Source organism: Hippocampus bargibanti, linkage group LG06, assembly GCF_051943395.1.
Source record: "Hippocampus bargibanti isolate YZ-2025 linkage group LG06, ASM5194339v1, whole genome shotgun sequence".
Taxonomy (NCBI): Eukaryota; Metazoa; Chordata; class Actinopteri; order Syngnathiformes; family Syngnathidae; genus Hippocampus; species Hippocampus bargibanti.
This window is the reverse complement of record NC_142739.1, coordinates 11,729,326-11,745,896: the sequence shown is the minus strand read 5'-3', so window position 1 is coordinate 11,745,896 and position 16,571 is coordinate 11,729,326. Positions and strand designations below refer to the sequence as shown.

General features: G+C 44.8%; 1 protein-coding gene across 1 annotated transcript; it reads right to left on the bottom strand.

Annotated features, from left to right (window-relative positions):
* Positions 1 to 389: 389 nt before the first annotated feature.
* On the bottom strand, positions 390 to 6,320 carry has1 (hyaluronan synthase 1). Its single transcript, XM_088998301.1, has 5 exons — positions 5,802 to 6,320; positions 4,138 to 4,828; positions 3,032 to 3,257; positions 2,822 to 2,954; positions 390 to 2,031 (listed from the first exon to the last, which is right to left on the bottom strand). Exons 2-5 carry the CDS (start codon positions 4,813 to 4,815, stop codon positions 1,356 to 1,358), a joined length of 1,713 nt encoding a protein of 570 aa, XP_088854427.1. The 5' UTR covers positions 4,816 to 4,828; positions 5,802 to 6,320; the 3' UTR covers positions 390 to 1,355.
* Between the last annotated feature and the right edge of the window lie 10,251 nt (positions 6,321 to 16,571).

Genomic DNA, 16,571 nt, shown 5'->3' with positions numbered 1-16,571 from the left:
TTTTTGTTCATAATCAACTCTAAATGTGTATCCTATTGATTTAGGACATATTTATTTGTTAAATTGTGCCAAATGTTTTCTTGCTGGCTGTCGCCACACTGGATAACCTGTCATAGTCAAAGTTACAGTATTGTACTGGCAGCAGTGGTGCAATAAAATACCCTAAACTTCAACAATAAATTACTGTGCTTAAAATTCCTAGTGTAGTAGCCAGCTGTTCATGTAATGATATGTGTTATGTATGTGAATATACTCTCTAACAAAATGTCATTGAAAATTTCCAGACACGTCTTTCCAGGTTTCCAACAAATTCTTAATAGCGTCACGATTGAGCTCTTTGGTTTTAGACATGCGTTTTCTAAATGATTTAGATACAAAAACAACAGTGATTTAAAATTAGAAAAATATTTATTTATTCACATTGTCTCTACACGTGACAACATGAATCCATTGATACGTAAAAACAACAACAACATTAACACAAAAAATGCTCATACATTCATACTTCACACATGTGAGTGGATGTCGATACTGCTACATCATTGTGGTAAATGACAGCATAAATGTGACTGGATGAATATGATGTTTGTCTTTTGGGATGGTAGTCACCTCTGAAGTGAAGTCTCAAAGCAGGCATGTAAAATTGTTTTACTCTCATGCAGTCGACGGTGTGCGCCTGATAGGTGCATCCTTGAAGAAGTAGCAAAAACGACGTTGGCGCTCAGACTGTGGGAGTGCTTTCTTATCAGGAACTCCATGTTTTGGCTCAGAAGCTTCAGTGAAGGTCTCTGGGAGCCAACTGGACTCCTTTTTTTCCCTCGCATCACAAATCCAAAGATTTTTCCAAAGCAAGGGTCCTTTTAAAACATACATGCATATATATGTGCATATCTGGACACATGTTCGTCTCTTAAGTGTGAAACCCTGCAGAAAGGTATTCTCAGAACTCCAGTGCAACAACAAAAGTGGTGAAAAGTGGTGTTGTTTTTGTTTTGACACCAAATCACATATCTACAACCATGTATTTCTTTTGATATTTCCACAATACCCAGGATCCTGTTATGTACAACATGTATAGAGTCTTTTGATAGAAGGAATATGTTTCTCCTATTTAAGTGCATAAAATAGGGCAAAAACCCTCAGTACAGTTTCATTACAATGAGCAACTCTCAAAGAATGTTCTGCTCATTTCGCAAATTAATACGTCCCTTTTTTCTCTCTTGGTTGGTGTAGCAGCTGCATGAAATCCCCTTTGTTGTCCTGAGATGGTTGGCAAAATAAATTAATAAATTTCAAATAGCAGATGTATACCTGTAATAAATTAACTCGCCGGGATGTCACTGGACTCTCTGGACCTACACATTCAACTTGTAACTTTTAGCACGTGGCCGACATGACCTGCGGAACCACACCCAGTATAAAACCATCATGATCAGCCAGTAACACAAGTAAACCACGCAACCAAAGATAAGAAACTCAATTTCTTTTCTCTTGGCTGCGGTAGACCAGTCAGTTTGACTCTCTCTGTAGATTGTGTAACCCAGTCCCGATAATAAAATGACCGCCCACACCGACAGCGGCAGCAGCGGCATGTAGTTCCCCACAATTTTCCGCCGGCCCGATGTCCCCCAGCTGCTTTTGTTCATGGTGAGGATGGCGAAATACTTGGCCGGCAGCAGGCTGGTCATGTACAAAGCTGAGTAGAGGGACATGAACACCATCACCACGTCCCTGCGCAGGATGCAGGCGTACGCCGCTTTCACCAGCCCGATCAGCTGGATACAACACAGTACCCACATGATATCCCACAGCGAGCCCGTCCAGAACAGCTGGATGATGGTGGCCGTGACGAAAAAGGGGAACACCCCCGAGACGATGGACTCGTATGTCATCCACAGGTGGTGCTTGTGCCACCACATGGCATTGAAGAGCCACTCGCGGAAATAGGACTTTGTCCAGCGGGTCTGCTGGTTGAGCCAGCGCAGAAATTGAGCTGGCGTCTCCGTGTAGCATTTGGAGCGAGATGTGTATCTGGAAAGGACAAAGATCAGTAGAGACGTTAGAAGACATTAGAAAACGAGGGCCCGTTGACACAAAACTGTCAACTATGCTGCTTCCATCAAGGACCATGCCTGACCTCTGCTCTGATAGGTCCCTGTGCCGGAACCCTGCTCTGATAGGTCCCTGCTCTCAGGTTGGGGGAGCATTGGAGAACTCCATGAAGCCAATCTGATTACATCAATTGTTCTGTCCCTTGCCACCTCTGTCCATTAGGGACATCAGGCCAGAGTTAGCACCACAACTTTAGTTTGCTGACAAAGCTCGTCGGATGAGGAGTGAAACATCCAAGACCTTCAAAGAATTACGGATGACGGCTGAAGAAACATTTTCCTCGATGTACCACTCCTGTACGACTGAGATGAGCCTACACAGACATATGCTGCTTTCAGTTTCGAAAGCGTTTTTCCCATTCATGGACAAGGGAAGCTGGAAACTATTCCAGCTAACAATCATTTGTGCTCAAATTGTGTATCAAAGTTTATATTAAAAAAATGTAAAGTAGAACGGACGATACAAATGTGTCATTGTCAAAACAGCAATCACAGAGGACATGTGACAAATTCTGACGGGCATCCAGGTGACTTGACTTCACTGAAGCAATTCAGTGGCTAGACATCTAACATTTTATTTTAGCAATAAAGTTTTATTTTGAATCACCAATCAGCATGAAATACATATTGGTGTTTAATATCAATATCATTCAGGAATGCAGCCGACGTTACTGTGAAGAAAGACCACTGATGGTTATCTTGGTGCTTACTTTGTGGCGTATCCCATGCTCAGCATACGGTTGGTAAGATGTCTGTCATCTCCAAAAGTGCAGTGAGTCCCTAAAAATTTCTGATTGTACCAAGATTCCAGAAATGCCTGAAGTAGATCATTCCTATAGAGACCTAATACAGAAAAGTGACAAGTTGATGTTACTGCTACAGATTGAAATTGTGTCACTGTCACTCCAAAAAACACCGACCCAAGGGCCCACTTATGCAGGAGACGCAGTTGAAGAAAGACTGACAAGACCGCTCGATGTTGAAGGCCATCCAATAGCGAAGACTGCTCATGAAGCTGATGTACGAGTCCTTGATGTTGAGGATCATCACATCGCCACCGACTGCGCCGTACTTGGTGTTACTCTCAAGCACCTTGCACAGCTCCACTGTAGCTAGGGAGTCCAGCTTGGTGTCCGAGTCACACACCTGTACAGATGAATGAAAAACCATTGGAGCGCATCTGACATATAATTGATGCCGTCTACCCTTCATTGTTGTTTTATGCTCCGTTTGTCTCCGTTTCTATATGTTACGGTTCCCCTTTTAAAGGATTATGATTACCCTTCAATGTATGCTCTTTTCCATTCGCCTGTCTATAGCATTTCGCATATGTCAGCATTAAGCTAACAGGTTTAGGATAGATCAAAAGAATGTCTTAAATACAACTCTTCTGCGCTTTTTTGTCTTCGTGGATACGATAATTCGCTGCACTCGTCATGAACATGATGTGGAATGTAACAACATTCTCACTGGGTAAAAGCAAAGGCTTAAAAGTTCCTGCTCCACTGTTTTAGCGAATGTCCCACATATTTGAATGTCACCATAAAGCTGCCTAATTTCTCCACATATTCAAGGAGAAACTAAACAGTGAATTGTTGGGTAGGTTTTATAATTTGTTTGAATCCACTGACAGGGATAAACTTCCTGTTTGCCCATAAACTATCAATTAAATGTATGTTTTCTGTTATTCTTTGTCTACATATGTATTTAAAAATCAGGAGCCACCACAAAATAAGTAGCTTCTAGTCGTCTCTCTTTCCCGTGTTGTCTTTGGGTAAAGTTCAGGTCACCCTCATGATAAATAGGGAAGGTTTACGTGAATAAGATCTAAGTAAAAGTGGCTGTCCAGTTGGATTTGCAAAGTCTTCTTACTAGTGTGAATAATAACCTTACACCAGATGCCAAGTATAGCATATAAATGTTGGAGCCTTTGTCAAACTGTCTTAGTGAAGACAACGACAGGTATATTGAAATAAATGTCCGAATTCCTGACGGTCAACCTGAGCTGGAGAAGACATCATCTTACCTGGATGTAGTCGACTGATGAGCCGAGGGCCTTAAAGGCGGTGTACATCACTTCTCGCTTGCCCCCCCATTTCTGCATGATGCAGACACAGCTCTTGGTCTGAATCAGGTTTTCCACTTCCTTTCGCTGGGGGTCCTCTGCTTCAAAGAAGAGGCTCACAGCACCGGTCTCCGGATCGTGTTGAACTTCATTGGGGTCCCACGTGTGGTAGTTGTTCTTCCACACGTAACACGCTGGGTCCTGGTCGGCAAACACCTCCCTGAACATCTCCATCATGTAGCGGTCATCGTCGTTGTTCCCGTCTACCACCATGATGATGCGCAGTAATTCAGATGGGTACTGGAGTGCCCGCACAGAGTTGAGGCACTCTCGGAGGTAGACGGGGTCCTCCTGAAAGGCCGAGATGGTGAAGCCTATGGTCTTGGTGAAGCCGCATGGCTTTTTGCGGCTCCTCATCCGCCGCTGCTCGATGAAGGCAAAAAGACTCTGGACCAGCACGTGGAGTGAAAGGAGGAGGCCATAAAAGCCGAAGGAGATGATTCCATACATGGAGGTGGCCAGTTGGTAACCTTCCACGTAGGCCCATACCATTACCCCAAGAACGACCAGCGCAAAGAGGAACGTGAAGATGGCTCGGAGTATTGAGCAGAGCTTCCTGAGGAGAGGTTTCAGCTCCATTGTGTGTCTTCACCTATATAGAAAGAGCACACACACGCAGGATAAGATAGATGGTCAGTGCACTTGTTCAAGTGTGTAAAGGAAAACCTTCAACAAGGTCAGCGGCTGGTTCTATGAGGACCTTTTGAAAAGAAAAGTAATTTTGAAAGTAAAGTAAAGATGAGATAAGAACACCTTTATTGGCCTTACAATCATAGCAGCAAAGTCATGAAAGAAAGAAGGACAAGAAATATAGGAGCTACGGTAACAGCAGTCACTTTCGCAGCGCCATCTTGAAGTCAGATAACAAAATAATACTAAAGTCAAACAGATTACCGTTGGCGTCTTCCCTGATTCTGGGATACTAAAAAAAATGAATAATGCCAAACGGAAGCTATATCAAACAGGAATGCTTGTCCAGTGAAGAATAAAAAAGAAGAATCTATCCATTTTCGAATCTGCTTATCCTCGCAAAGGTGGCGGTCCTGCAAGAGCCTCTCTCAGCTGTCTTTGGGCAAAAATCGTTTGCCAGCCAATTACAGTATCAATAGTTGTAATTATATGACAATTATTATTATTATTATTATTATTATTATTATTATTATTATTATTATTATTATTATTATTATGAATACTGCAGGTCGGTGTAATAATAATAATAATAATAATAATAATACTCAACTGTATTTCTAGGGCACTTTCAAGCACATAAGCTGCATACAAAGTGCTGTACATGGGCAACTATCATAAAAAGGCATATAATAATAATAATAATAATAATAATAATAATAATAATAATAATAATAATAATAATAACTACACAGAATAAAATATTTACATTGCATTATTTGATTAATGGTGTGCATAATTGTTCAGGTTTTTTTTTCGGAATAATTTAAAGAGCAAGCAATTCTATTCAAAATTAAAAATCAATCGTTTTTTTAATGAAATCGTTAAAACTCATATTGGGAGCAAAGTGATCCGCAGGGATCTATCTGTAGCCGTACCTGGCGTTGCGCTCTGGAGACATCCACGCGTAGTTCCTGTGTGCGCGCTTGTGAAGGGCTTTCACTTTATAAGCTCCCAACTTGGATGTGGAGAGCCATCTGCGAGTAAGTGATGATCGAGCGGCGCTCCCGCTGAGTCAGCCGTGCGTCAGTGCGACTGTGCAAGGCGGTGGTCCCCTTGGCTGAAGAGCGCGCCCTTCCTTACACGCTGCTTTGTTGCCCCTTTTTTTATTCTTCTTTTTTTCCTACTCAAGTATCACCATGCATCACGTCTGGCATCTCCCGATTCCACAAAGAAAAACAGCTCACTTGTATTGAACGGTTCTGCCTGGGCTTTTTGTCTCTTCCCAGCCAACCTGGCAAGACCTTTAGCCCCGCCGTCTCCACCCCTACCGACATTAAATGGCAACTCGTTAAAATTATAACCGGGAATAATCCCCACCCTTTGGAGTTTCATTTCCATTCATATACTGTATTAAATTTTAAATCATTTCAATCGAATCAATCTTGAAAGTTAACCACACAAAAAGAAAACATTCCTTGCGTTCCGTCCATTGGGATACTTTCTGCTCCTGCTTGTTCTCACCGGTGGCGGGGAATCCTCGTGTTTTCAGATTCAAATCAGATGCCGTCCTCTGCTGGCCGGTTTCTTACATTACCAAAATATATTTTTTCTTACGTCCAGTGTGGCCATCGTACTCACACTGTACAATATGTACTTATGAAGAAGCAGATGCTCATTTAACTACATTCCAGTAAAAGTAAATGTACTGATTCAACTGAGTCAGGTCTTTTCCCCTTTGCAACATGTTGTAATCTGGCTTCACACGACTCAAACACAGGGTTTAATTAAATTTAATGAAAATGTTATGAATTCATCAGCAAAATCACCTGATTTGTATTCATCTCACTGGGGGGAGGGGGGGTATTTTGTCACTTGCTGTGGACAAAAAAATGACATCATGGTGCCTAAGGGCTTATGAAATGACCAAGCACGGTTCACCTGTTTTCTGCCCACCCATCCATCCATTCATCCACCCCTTTTTCAGTCCGTTTATTCTCATGATTTTTTCAGCCTTGCTACTGCTGATGAGTCGCGATGAGGCCTCTCACCTTGTTTCCAAATCTTCCTGCCAAAGAGAATCTCAGAATCTTGAACTCTCCCAATTCCAACTCAGTCTAATGGTCTGTCCATTGTCCTCTATTTCCTTTCTCATCAGAGGGTGTCATTCTGACACAGATGAGCCCCTTCCATTTAAACAACACCACGAGAGAATGTGTACCTTTTTTGTGTGAACTGTCACAACACAATTAAACATGTCAAAAAGTGACAGCGAAACAACACCCAAGCTCAAGTAACTATATTAATTCATGTACCAAACATGCCTAATTTAACGGTAACTTAATTGTTTATTTTGGGAGGCCGTGTTCCCTCATTGCATCATATTATTCACATGGGCCTCTGAGGACTTCAAAATTGGCAATCCGCAAGGCTGCCTGAACTATTTTTTGCACTTTTTACAAGACAATCTGTGGAGCTCTCATGAAAGCCCACACCCTCCTGTAACCACACGAGCTGCTTAAACCATCAGCACACACTCCATGGCAGGCGTAAATAGAAAGCCAGCAGGCAGCTGATGGCATGTGAAGCAGCTGAGCCAGCCCATGACTGTATGAGAAGAGGTCAATGAAATGTGTTATTATTCTGACCTTTCACTTTGAGATCTGTTTATGTGTTCAAATGGACATTACAGATGATGATGTTGGAGGATGGAGTTTCTTTTAAGTCAACTGGCAACAAAACGACTGCATTCTTGAATGACTATATAATGGAAACCGGCATTTTTTTGTCGAAAAACTCAAGTTTTTTGGGGGAGGGGGTGGCTTTTTTGGCTGCGATTGGCTGGTAAACAGACCTGGGTGTAGTTGCTCTCGCCCAAAATCTGGTGGGATCAGCTCGACCATTACTTAAAGGACAACCGACACCTGTGGACAAGTTGTGACCATAATAATGCATACAAACCCTCCCCCCTCTCGGAAGAGCAGACCACAATATGGTTTATCTCCAGCCTGTGTACAAACCCCTTGTGCAGAGGCAACCAGCTGTGACCCGCACGATCAAAAGATGGTCCACAGAAGCTGAAGAAGCTCTGCGGGACTGTTTTGATTCAACCAGGTGGGAGCTCTTTACTGAGATTCATGGGGAGGACATTGACTCACTCACCAACACCATCACAGACTACAGTAACTTTTGTGAACAAAACACCGTACCCACCACGACTGTGCGGTGTTTTGCCAACAACAAACCATGGATTAATCCCGACATAAAAGTCCTCCTGAAGGAGAAGAAAAGGGCTTTTGTGTCGGGCAACAGAGAGGAACTGAAGGCCGTGCAGATCCAACTGAGGAGGAAGATCAGAGAGGGGAAGAAGGCCTACAGGATGAAAATGGAGGAGCAGCTGCAAGCCAGCAATGTCGCTGGTGTCTGGAAGGGCCTGAAAAACATCTCAGGCCACAAAAGCCCAGTGACATTGAACGAAAAAGACAAGGACTGGGCAGATGAACTCAACCGCTTTTTCAATCGGTTTGACAAGACGCCAGCCGCCCCAGGCCCACCGTCAACTTCACCTGTAGCTGCACCTGCACCAACTCTCACTGTGGCCTTACCCTCCCTGCCCCCTCTCACGACCAGCTTTCCACAACCAACATCTGCCCTCCCAACCGTTGCCACACCCTCAGCCGCCACTCTGCCTCCTGGTTCCTGCCTGTCTGTCACAACTGCGCAGGTGAGGAACCAACTGAGGAGGATGCAGGTGAGGAAGGCAGCAGGTCCGGATGATATCAGTTCCCGACTCCTCAAGACCTGCTCCGACCAGCTCTGTGTCATTGTCCAGCACTTGTTCAACCTGAGCCTGAAGCTGGGCAGAGTTCCACAGCTGTGGAAAACGTCATGCCTGGTCCCAGTGCCCAAGATTGCCAACCCCAAAGAGCTCAACAGCTACAGACCGGTGGCGCTGACGTCTCACCTGATGAAGACGCTGGAGAGACTCGTCCTCGCCCACCTGCGACCGCTGGCAAGCCCATCGCTGGACCCGCTACAGTTTGCCTACCAGCCCAGCATCGGTGTGGAGGATGCCATCATCTACCTCCTCCATACGGCGTTGCTGCACCTGGAGAATGCTGGGAGTGTTGCGCTCTCCACTATAGTAAGGAAGATACGGTGTTGTGGGATCCAGAAAAAACCACAAGACAAGCAATGTGATACGTCTTGACTCAACAGTGGTTTACTTCGAATGCCCCGATCTAATGCAAACGTATGTGCACAACAATTTCCGGTCCAACGATCTAAATCGGTCCGATACGAAACACTAACCGAAGCAGGCGTTCCATGTTTAAATAAACATTTTCGATATATATCATTTGTAAACCAATAGAACTACGCGAATGTAACCAAAATAGGAAATACGATAATTTACAACCTGTCACATACTCCCCCTCAAAATAGATGTTGTCCCCAACATATGTACTAGTAAATACATAAATGCGCTGGACGACGTGCCCAAAACAATGACGCACGGTATTATGAACTGCATCCAAATATGAACTATAATAATGAACAGTTTACAGACTGGAACTCTTTTCATACATTCTGTTTACATTATAACAATCAACAATTCACAGACTGGAACTCTTTTCATACATTCCGTTTTACTTATACAGGGCTCATCGGGGTCTTCTTGTTTCCATCTCACTGTTCTATTAAACCGAAGTGTCGATTAACCATTTCTGTAGTATTTCGTGGCATAATAGGGGTGTGCGCCATACATCCAAGGCATTGTCTGTTCACCATGATATGGTACTGTCCCTACATTGTAACAAGATGGCGAACCAAGGCGATCATACGTGAATACCTTGGGTCTCCTGTGTTCTCGTCGTGGCCATTGATTTCCCCCAATATCAGGATTACTGGGGGTTGGCTGGGGAAAAGGGGGACACACCGTCACAGGTGAATCATTTTCCGGACCAATGTTGCCCTCCTGAGGTTGGTCAACTTCCGCAGCTCCCGGCTCTGTCCCCGGCAGTTCATTCCCCAGTTGATTGTCATCATGGTGGGTTGTCTCCACGAAGCTCACGTCCCGCGGTTCTGGTGAGTCTGGTCGGGTGCTCTGGCGATGCAACACTGGATAATACTCATCCTCCTCATCATCCTCTTCCGGATCCATTTCCGGCATCTGTTCGGTCGTTGCCGAGTGGACTTTTCCTTGGACTGGGACTGTAGTGAAGTTTCTAATGGCAAATGATCACATGGCAGCAAGAGATTGCGGTGGAGTATCCTAGATCTGCCCTTCCCCCTCTCAGGTTTCAGCTCATAAACTGGAATGTCTTGGCTGACTTGACGAACCACTGTATGAACAACATCCTCCCAGTGGTTTCTCAGTTTGCCTGAACCTCCGCGTGGGGTTAAGTTTCGAACCAGAACACGATCACCGGGCAACAGGGTAGAATACTTCAGTTTACTGTCATATAGTCTCTTACTCCTGGCAGCAGCTTTGTTGTTATTTTCTTGCGTGATCGCATACGCTTCCTCCATGCCCTGTTTCCACTTCTTCACATAGTCCTTCTGGTTGGTGTCACCCTGGTTAGAGTCTGGATTCAAATTAAACAACATATCAACTGGCAAACGTGGTGAACGTCCATAAAGTAAGTAAAAAGGTGAAAACCCTGTCACCTCACTTTTGGTACAGTTGTAAGCATAAACGAGTTTGTTTAGTGAGTCTTTCCAGTTACTCTTTTGTTTCTCTGTCAGTGTCTTTAACATCTGGATCAGTGTTCGATTAAATCGTTCAACCTGTCCATTTCCCTGTGGGTGGTAGGGGGTTGTCCTTGAACCCGCAACCCCACAATATTCCTTCAGTTGAGCAAAAAGTTGATTTTCAAATTCACCACCCTGATCATGGTGAATTCGAAGGGGGAACCCAAACTTTAAAGCATAGTCATTAAAGATTTTGTTTGCCGCTGTTTTGCCAGATTTGGACGTTGTAGCATAAACTTGAGCGAAACGTGTAAAATGGTCTACTAGCACAAGCACGTATTCATAACCACCCTTACATTTGTCAAGATGCAAAAAGTCAACGGAGACAAGTTCAAAAGGCTGAGTAGTCACAATATTAGCGAGAGGGGCTCTGGTCTCACGGTTGGGCTTTTTGTGTTTTAGGCACACACACTCTCTCAGTACATAGTCCTCTATTTCTTTTTGCATAAAGGGCCAGTAAAAACGATCCCTTACAAGGGAAAGAGTCCTTTCTACACCATGGTGGCCCATTTCATCATGCAGCTCTTTTAACACTGTCACCTTGTGTTTTTCAGGAAGCAGTAGTTGGGTTCTGTTTGCCGTTTTTCTGTACAAAACACCTCTGTCATTAAAGTGTAGCTTGTCCCATTCCCTCACAAGACAAACAACTTGAGGACAATGCTTTCTTAGTTCAGTACCTAGCGGTTTCGTCTCCGCCAATTTGTATCTAATAATATGTCCTATAATGGGGTCAGTCTCTTGATCTAGCTTGATCTGTCCAACAGTCAATGGGGCTATCGGTGTGTTTAGTGACACCTCGGCACACGTAGCTGAGATTCCCATAGACCAAGCTGCACTAGACTCGTTCTGTTGGTCAACCGCTTGTACGGCAGCACTCACAGCATCATATGACATTTCTTTTGTACATCCTTCCATATATGTTACCATATCAAGGGGCATCCTAGTTAAACTGTCTGCATCAACATTTTCCTTACCGGGACGATATTTAACAGTAAAATTAAAATCAGAAAGTTCTGCGACCCACCTGCACCCAGTTGCATTTAACTTAGCAGTCGACAGTACATACGTGAGTGGATTATTGTCACTATACACAGTGAAGAATGGTGCATAGTACAAATAATCACGAAACTTGTCTGTGATCGCCCACTTAAGCGCCAAAAATTCCAACTTGCCCGAGTGTAAGTTATAATTCTTCTCAGCTGCAGTTAATGTCCGAGAGCCATAGGCTATCACGCGAAGTTTGCCATTTTGTCTTTGGTACAACACAGCACCTAAACTCCGGTTAGAGGCATCTGTATGCAAAATGAAAGGATGCGCGAAGTCAGGAAAACCTAAAACTGGTGGTTGAACTAAACAGTCTATTAGCTGCTCTAACACTGACTGATGCTCATCACTCCACTCAATACGTGTGTTGGAAGACACACTGTTATGTCTCACTTTCCATTTTTGTCTTTGATGCTGCTGAGTCTCAACATTCAGAGGGGCTTTAAGCAAAGCATACAAGGGACTAGCGATACAAGAGAAATCTTTGATGTATTGCCTATAATAGCTTAATAGACCCAAAATGGCTCGAAGCTCACCGACAGTGCCTGGCTGCTTGTTTTTCAGGGCACGCACTGCTGCTGTATCTGCCGGGTCCATTCGGCTCCCCTCAGCAGAGACAATCCTGCCGAGGTACCTCACTTCCGGCTTGAAGAGGTCACACTTTCGGGCTTTGAGTTTTATTCCATTTTCCCTGAGACGTCGCAACACTCGTCTAACGTCCTCAACGTGGTTGTCAAATGTCCCGCTGAAAACAAGAATGTCATCAAGATAGGGGACACATATTTCGTCCCGTAACCCCTCCAGACATTGTTCCATACACCGCTGGAACGCTGCTGGTGCATTCATGAGTCCAAACGGGATTCAAATCCATTCATAAAGGCCCCAAGGGGTCACGAAGGCAGTCAGGTGTCGGCTCCCTTTGGACATGAACCCCTGGTGGTATGCTTTGCCTTGGTCCAGCAACGAGAAGATGGTGTTACCCCCAAGGCTATCCACCACGTCCTGTACCCGTGGGATGGGGTGCCGGTCAGGGTGTGTTTTCCGGTTCAGCTCTCTGTAATCAATACATAAGCGCAGTGTACCATCTTTTTTCCTGACACAGACGACAGGGGATGAGTAGGAGGAAGTGGACTTTTCCACCCACCCCTGCGCTATCAAGTCCTGTAAATAATCTTTCACCTCTCTGTACATTGGCTTTGGGACAGACATATATGTCTTTGAAACGGGCTCAGTGTCTTTCAACAAAATGTCCATTTGTAGGTTTTCCACACACCCTATGTCGTCGTCCGATTTTGAAAATGATGCTGATTCCTCTCTCAACATCTGCTGAACGGTCTTTCTTTTATCTTCGTCCAAATGAGAAAGGTCAATTGGGGGGTCCCACTGCTCACTGAGAGCGATGGTGGTATTCTGGACATGGACCTCATTGACAACCGCTGAAGGAAGGTCCCTTTTAAATATGTTAGCTGGGTAGACAGACCCTACTGACTGCACTGTACCAATAATAGCCTTTACTGGAAACCTAATATCATGATTAGTAGGGTTCTGGACACTAACAACTATCCTAGGGATGGAACCTGCCTTTACTGAGACCAACGAGTCACAAAGCTCGAGGCCATCTGGCCACTGTGGGTTTTCACTTGGCTCAAAAACCAATGTAACATCTTCCTTAAAGGGCTTAGCCTGTACTTTGCATGGAATAATAAGTGAGCTATGCCTGGCTATAGCGAATCTCTCATTTGTTGTTTTTACACGGTACTCATGTGCTTGTCCCAGACTAACTGCTTTTATGAAAGTGGCAGCTTTATTGCGCTTAAGGTGGGGAAAAGCTAGTCTAACCGATTTCAAGAGCTTTTCTGTATCCCCTGTTTGTGACTCATTAGAGAGGCTATCTAACACAAGACGCTCAATGACATTAAACCCTATGATAGGACACTGTTGCTGGTCACCTTTTAGTACTAATACTGGTACAAGTAGCCCTGGATCATTAGCACCAAGTTTAAATGGTATCTCAAGCCATCCTACATAAGGCATATCCGTTCCATTAGCTGCCATATTGAGAGTGTTATCAGGGTCAATAAGCTCATTCACATTTTTCAATGACACGTCAGGTAAGTTCGTTTGTTTCCATAACTCATCTACAGCACACACCTGGGACCCCGAGTCCCAGAGTGCTTCAACCCTTTTGTTACCCAAAAAGCACCGAATAAGACATTTCTTCCCCACTAACTCCCTGACCGAAGGTAATTTGCCACACTGTTTCTTATCTGTACGCTCGACAAATGACTGCTTATGTCTCTTCTGAACGGGGCCACATGTGTGGGGCTTACATTCCATTTTCATAGCACCACTGTAACGCTGGGACCTATCTGTCTCTGTGGTCACACCATGTCCCACTGGGGTAACCCTTTCTAGTTTAAAGCATGGTTCCTAGCTGAGTTCTGTGCTTTGCAGCCTGCTCTGAAATGTTCACTACTTCCACATTTAAAACAGTGCTGACAATATTCTTCACCTGTCTGGATACAAGAATAACACCTGGGCTGAGGGCGACGGGGCATGTAGTACTGCTGAGGGGCGAACCGCTGCTGGAACTGTGCTGCCCCCCTCATCGACCTGGGGCCTGGTGCTGGGTGGTACTGCTGAAGAGCTGATGGGGAGTGCTGGGTGTAGTAGTGCCTGGCTGGTGGATCTACCTGATATTGTGAAGGTGGAGTGAAGGCGACCTGTTCAGGGTAGTGGTCAGGCAGGCGTTCAGGTCCTCCGCTGGTGGGCTGAGAAGTGGCTGTTGGTTTCTGAATAGTCTCTTTGATCTGGGACACTTCTGCACGCAGCTCTTTTAACAGCATCATCTCTGACCTCATCTCTTTGATCTCTGAAAGGAGTTCATTCGGCGCAGTAAAAGTATTCTGCTTTAAGACTGTCTTCTTCCCAATCGGGACTGGTGTGTCATCTAACTGGACAGTGTTCAGCGTTGTCACCCGTGCAGCAGCATTTTTCTTTTTTTCCTGTCGCTCTTTTTCATTTGCACATGCCATGTTTAATTTTTCTAACAGTACTTCATCTGATGTGGTGGTTAGCAGGAGGAAAGGTTGCATGTCACTCTTTACATTGTCACTCTGTAACCCCGTCAGAACTGTGTGCAGGAATAAACTCTGGACCAACGTGGGATCATACTTCACCCCTGATTCAGCCTCTTGAGATGCAAAAAGAATCCTTTGACGAAGATCCATCGCACGCAGTAGAAATTTCTGTGGGGACTGTTTATTAGTCTGCACTTCCGATGAGAGCTGCTTGTACAATTCAGTGGCTCCTCTCTCTTGATAGTGAGATCGGAGAATCCTTCGTAAAGAAGGTAGGGTGAGATTTTCTTTCCCTTCGAGGTAGCTTCTCAACTGCAGACCTGGTGTTATGGCACGAACCACTGCATCAATGATCTCATCCCCCTGGTAGCCTTTACTGAGCCCACTTTCTATCTGTCTGACCAAATTAGGAAATGTGAGTTTATCTTTTTGTCCGAGTTCACCTATTTGTCCAGATATTTTGAAATCTTTGCGCCAGGGGGCAGTGTCTGGGGGCACTATGCTTCTCTTTCGCACTGCATCCCGACCTTTTTCACTTGGTTTGGCTATTCCTAGTTCAAAATCTTTTATACTTTCAATCAAGTCCTTTACACGTAGCAAAACTGACATTCCTCCATCTTCTAGCTCTAATTCAGCTCTTTCAATGTAGGTTGACACAATATTAATTAGTTGGCCTCGAGTCATTCCTGTAAGTTGCTCTCTTTCCAGTCCAGATATTTGGATTTCAGCACATAACTCTGACAACTGTTGAAAATTCAGTCCAAATAACTTGCCTTTGATGTCCAACTGTAATTCCTTTAACGCCATTTTCGAGAGGGTAGACGCAGTTCAGCTGGCCGGATTCACTTCAAAGTCTTCCAGTGCCCTCTAGTGGTGGCTGTACGCACAGAGATGCAACTAGAGCACATGTAGAAACAAACCAGTAAACGGCGACGCCACTCCGACTGGGTTGATTGGGGATATTCGGCGCGAGCTTCTACCCACGGCGAGTAGACAACACTCGAACGCAAATATCCCAGTGGTGCCTCCAAAATGTTGCGCTCTCCACTATAGTAAGGGAGATACGGTGTTGTGGGATCCAGAAAAAACCACAAGACAAGCAATGTGATACGTCTTGACTCAACAGTGGTTTACTTCGAATGCCCCGATCTAATGCAAACGTATGTGCACAACAATTTCCGGTCCAACGATCTAAATCGGTCCGACACGAAACACTAACCGAAGCAGGCGTTCCATGTTTAAATAAACATTTTCGATATATATCATTTGTAAACCAATAGAACTACGCGAATGTAACCAAAATAGGAAATACGATAATTTACAACCTGTCACAGGAGCACGGTGAGGATCACATTCTTCGATTTCTCCAGTGCCTTCAACACCATCCAGCCAAGTCTACTGGGGGACAAGCTGCGGCATGCCGGAGTCGACCATCACCTCACATCCTGGATTACAGATTACCTCACAAACAGGCCACAGTACGTGAGAGTAAAGAACTGTGAGTCGGGCAGGCTTCTCTGCAGCACCGGAGCGCCGCAGGGAACAGTCCTGGCTCCATTCCTCTTCACCCTCTACACCTCGGACTTCAATTACAACACCCCAACGTGCCACCTTCAGAAGTTCTCTGACGACTCAGCTATTGTCGGCCTCATTACAGAGGGAGGCAATGGGGAGTACAGGGGACTGACAAAGGACTTTGTGGACTGGTGCCAGCAGAATCACCTCCAGATCAACACCGGCAAAACCAAGAAGCTGGTGGTGGACTTCTGCAGGAAACAATCCTCACCTGCACCATTGAACATCCAGGGTTCGGACATTGAGAGGGTGACCTCC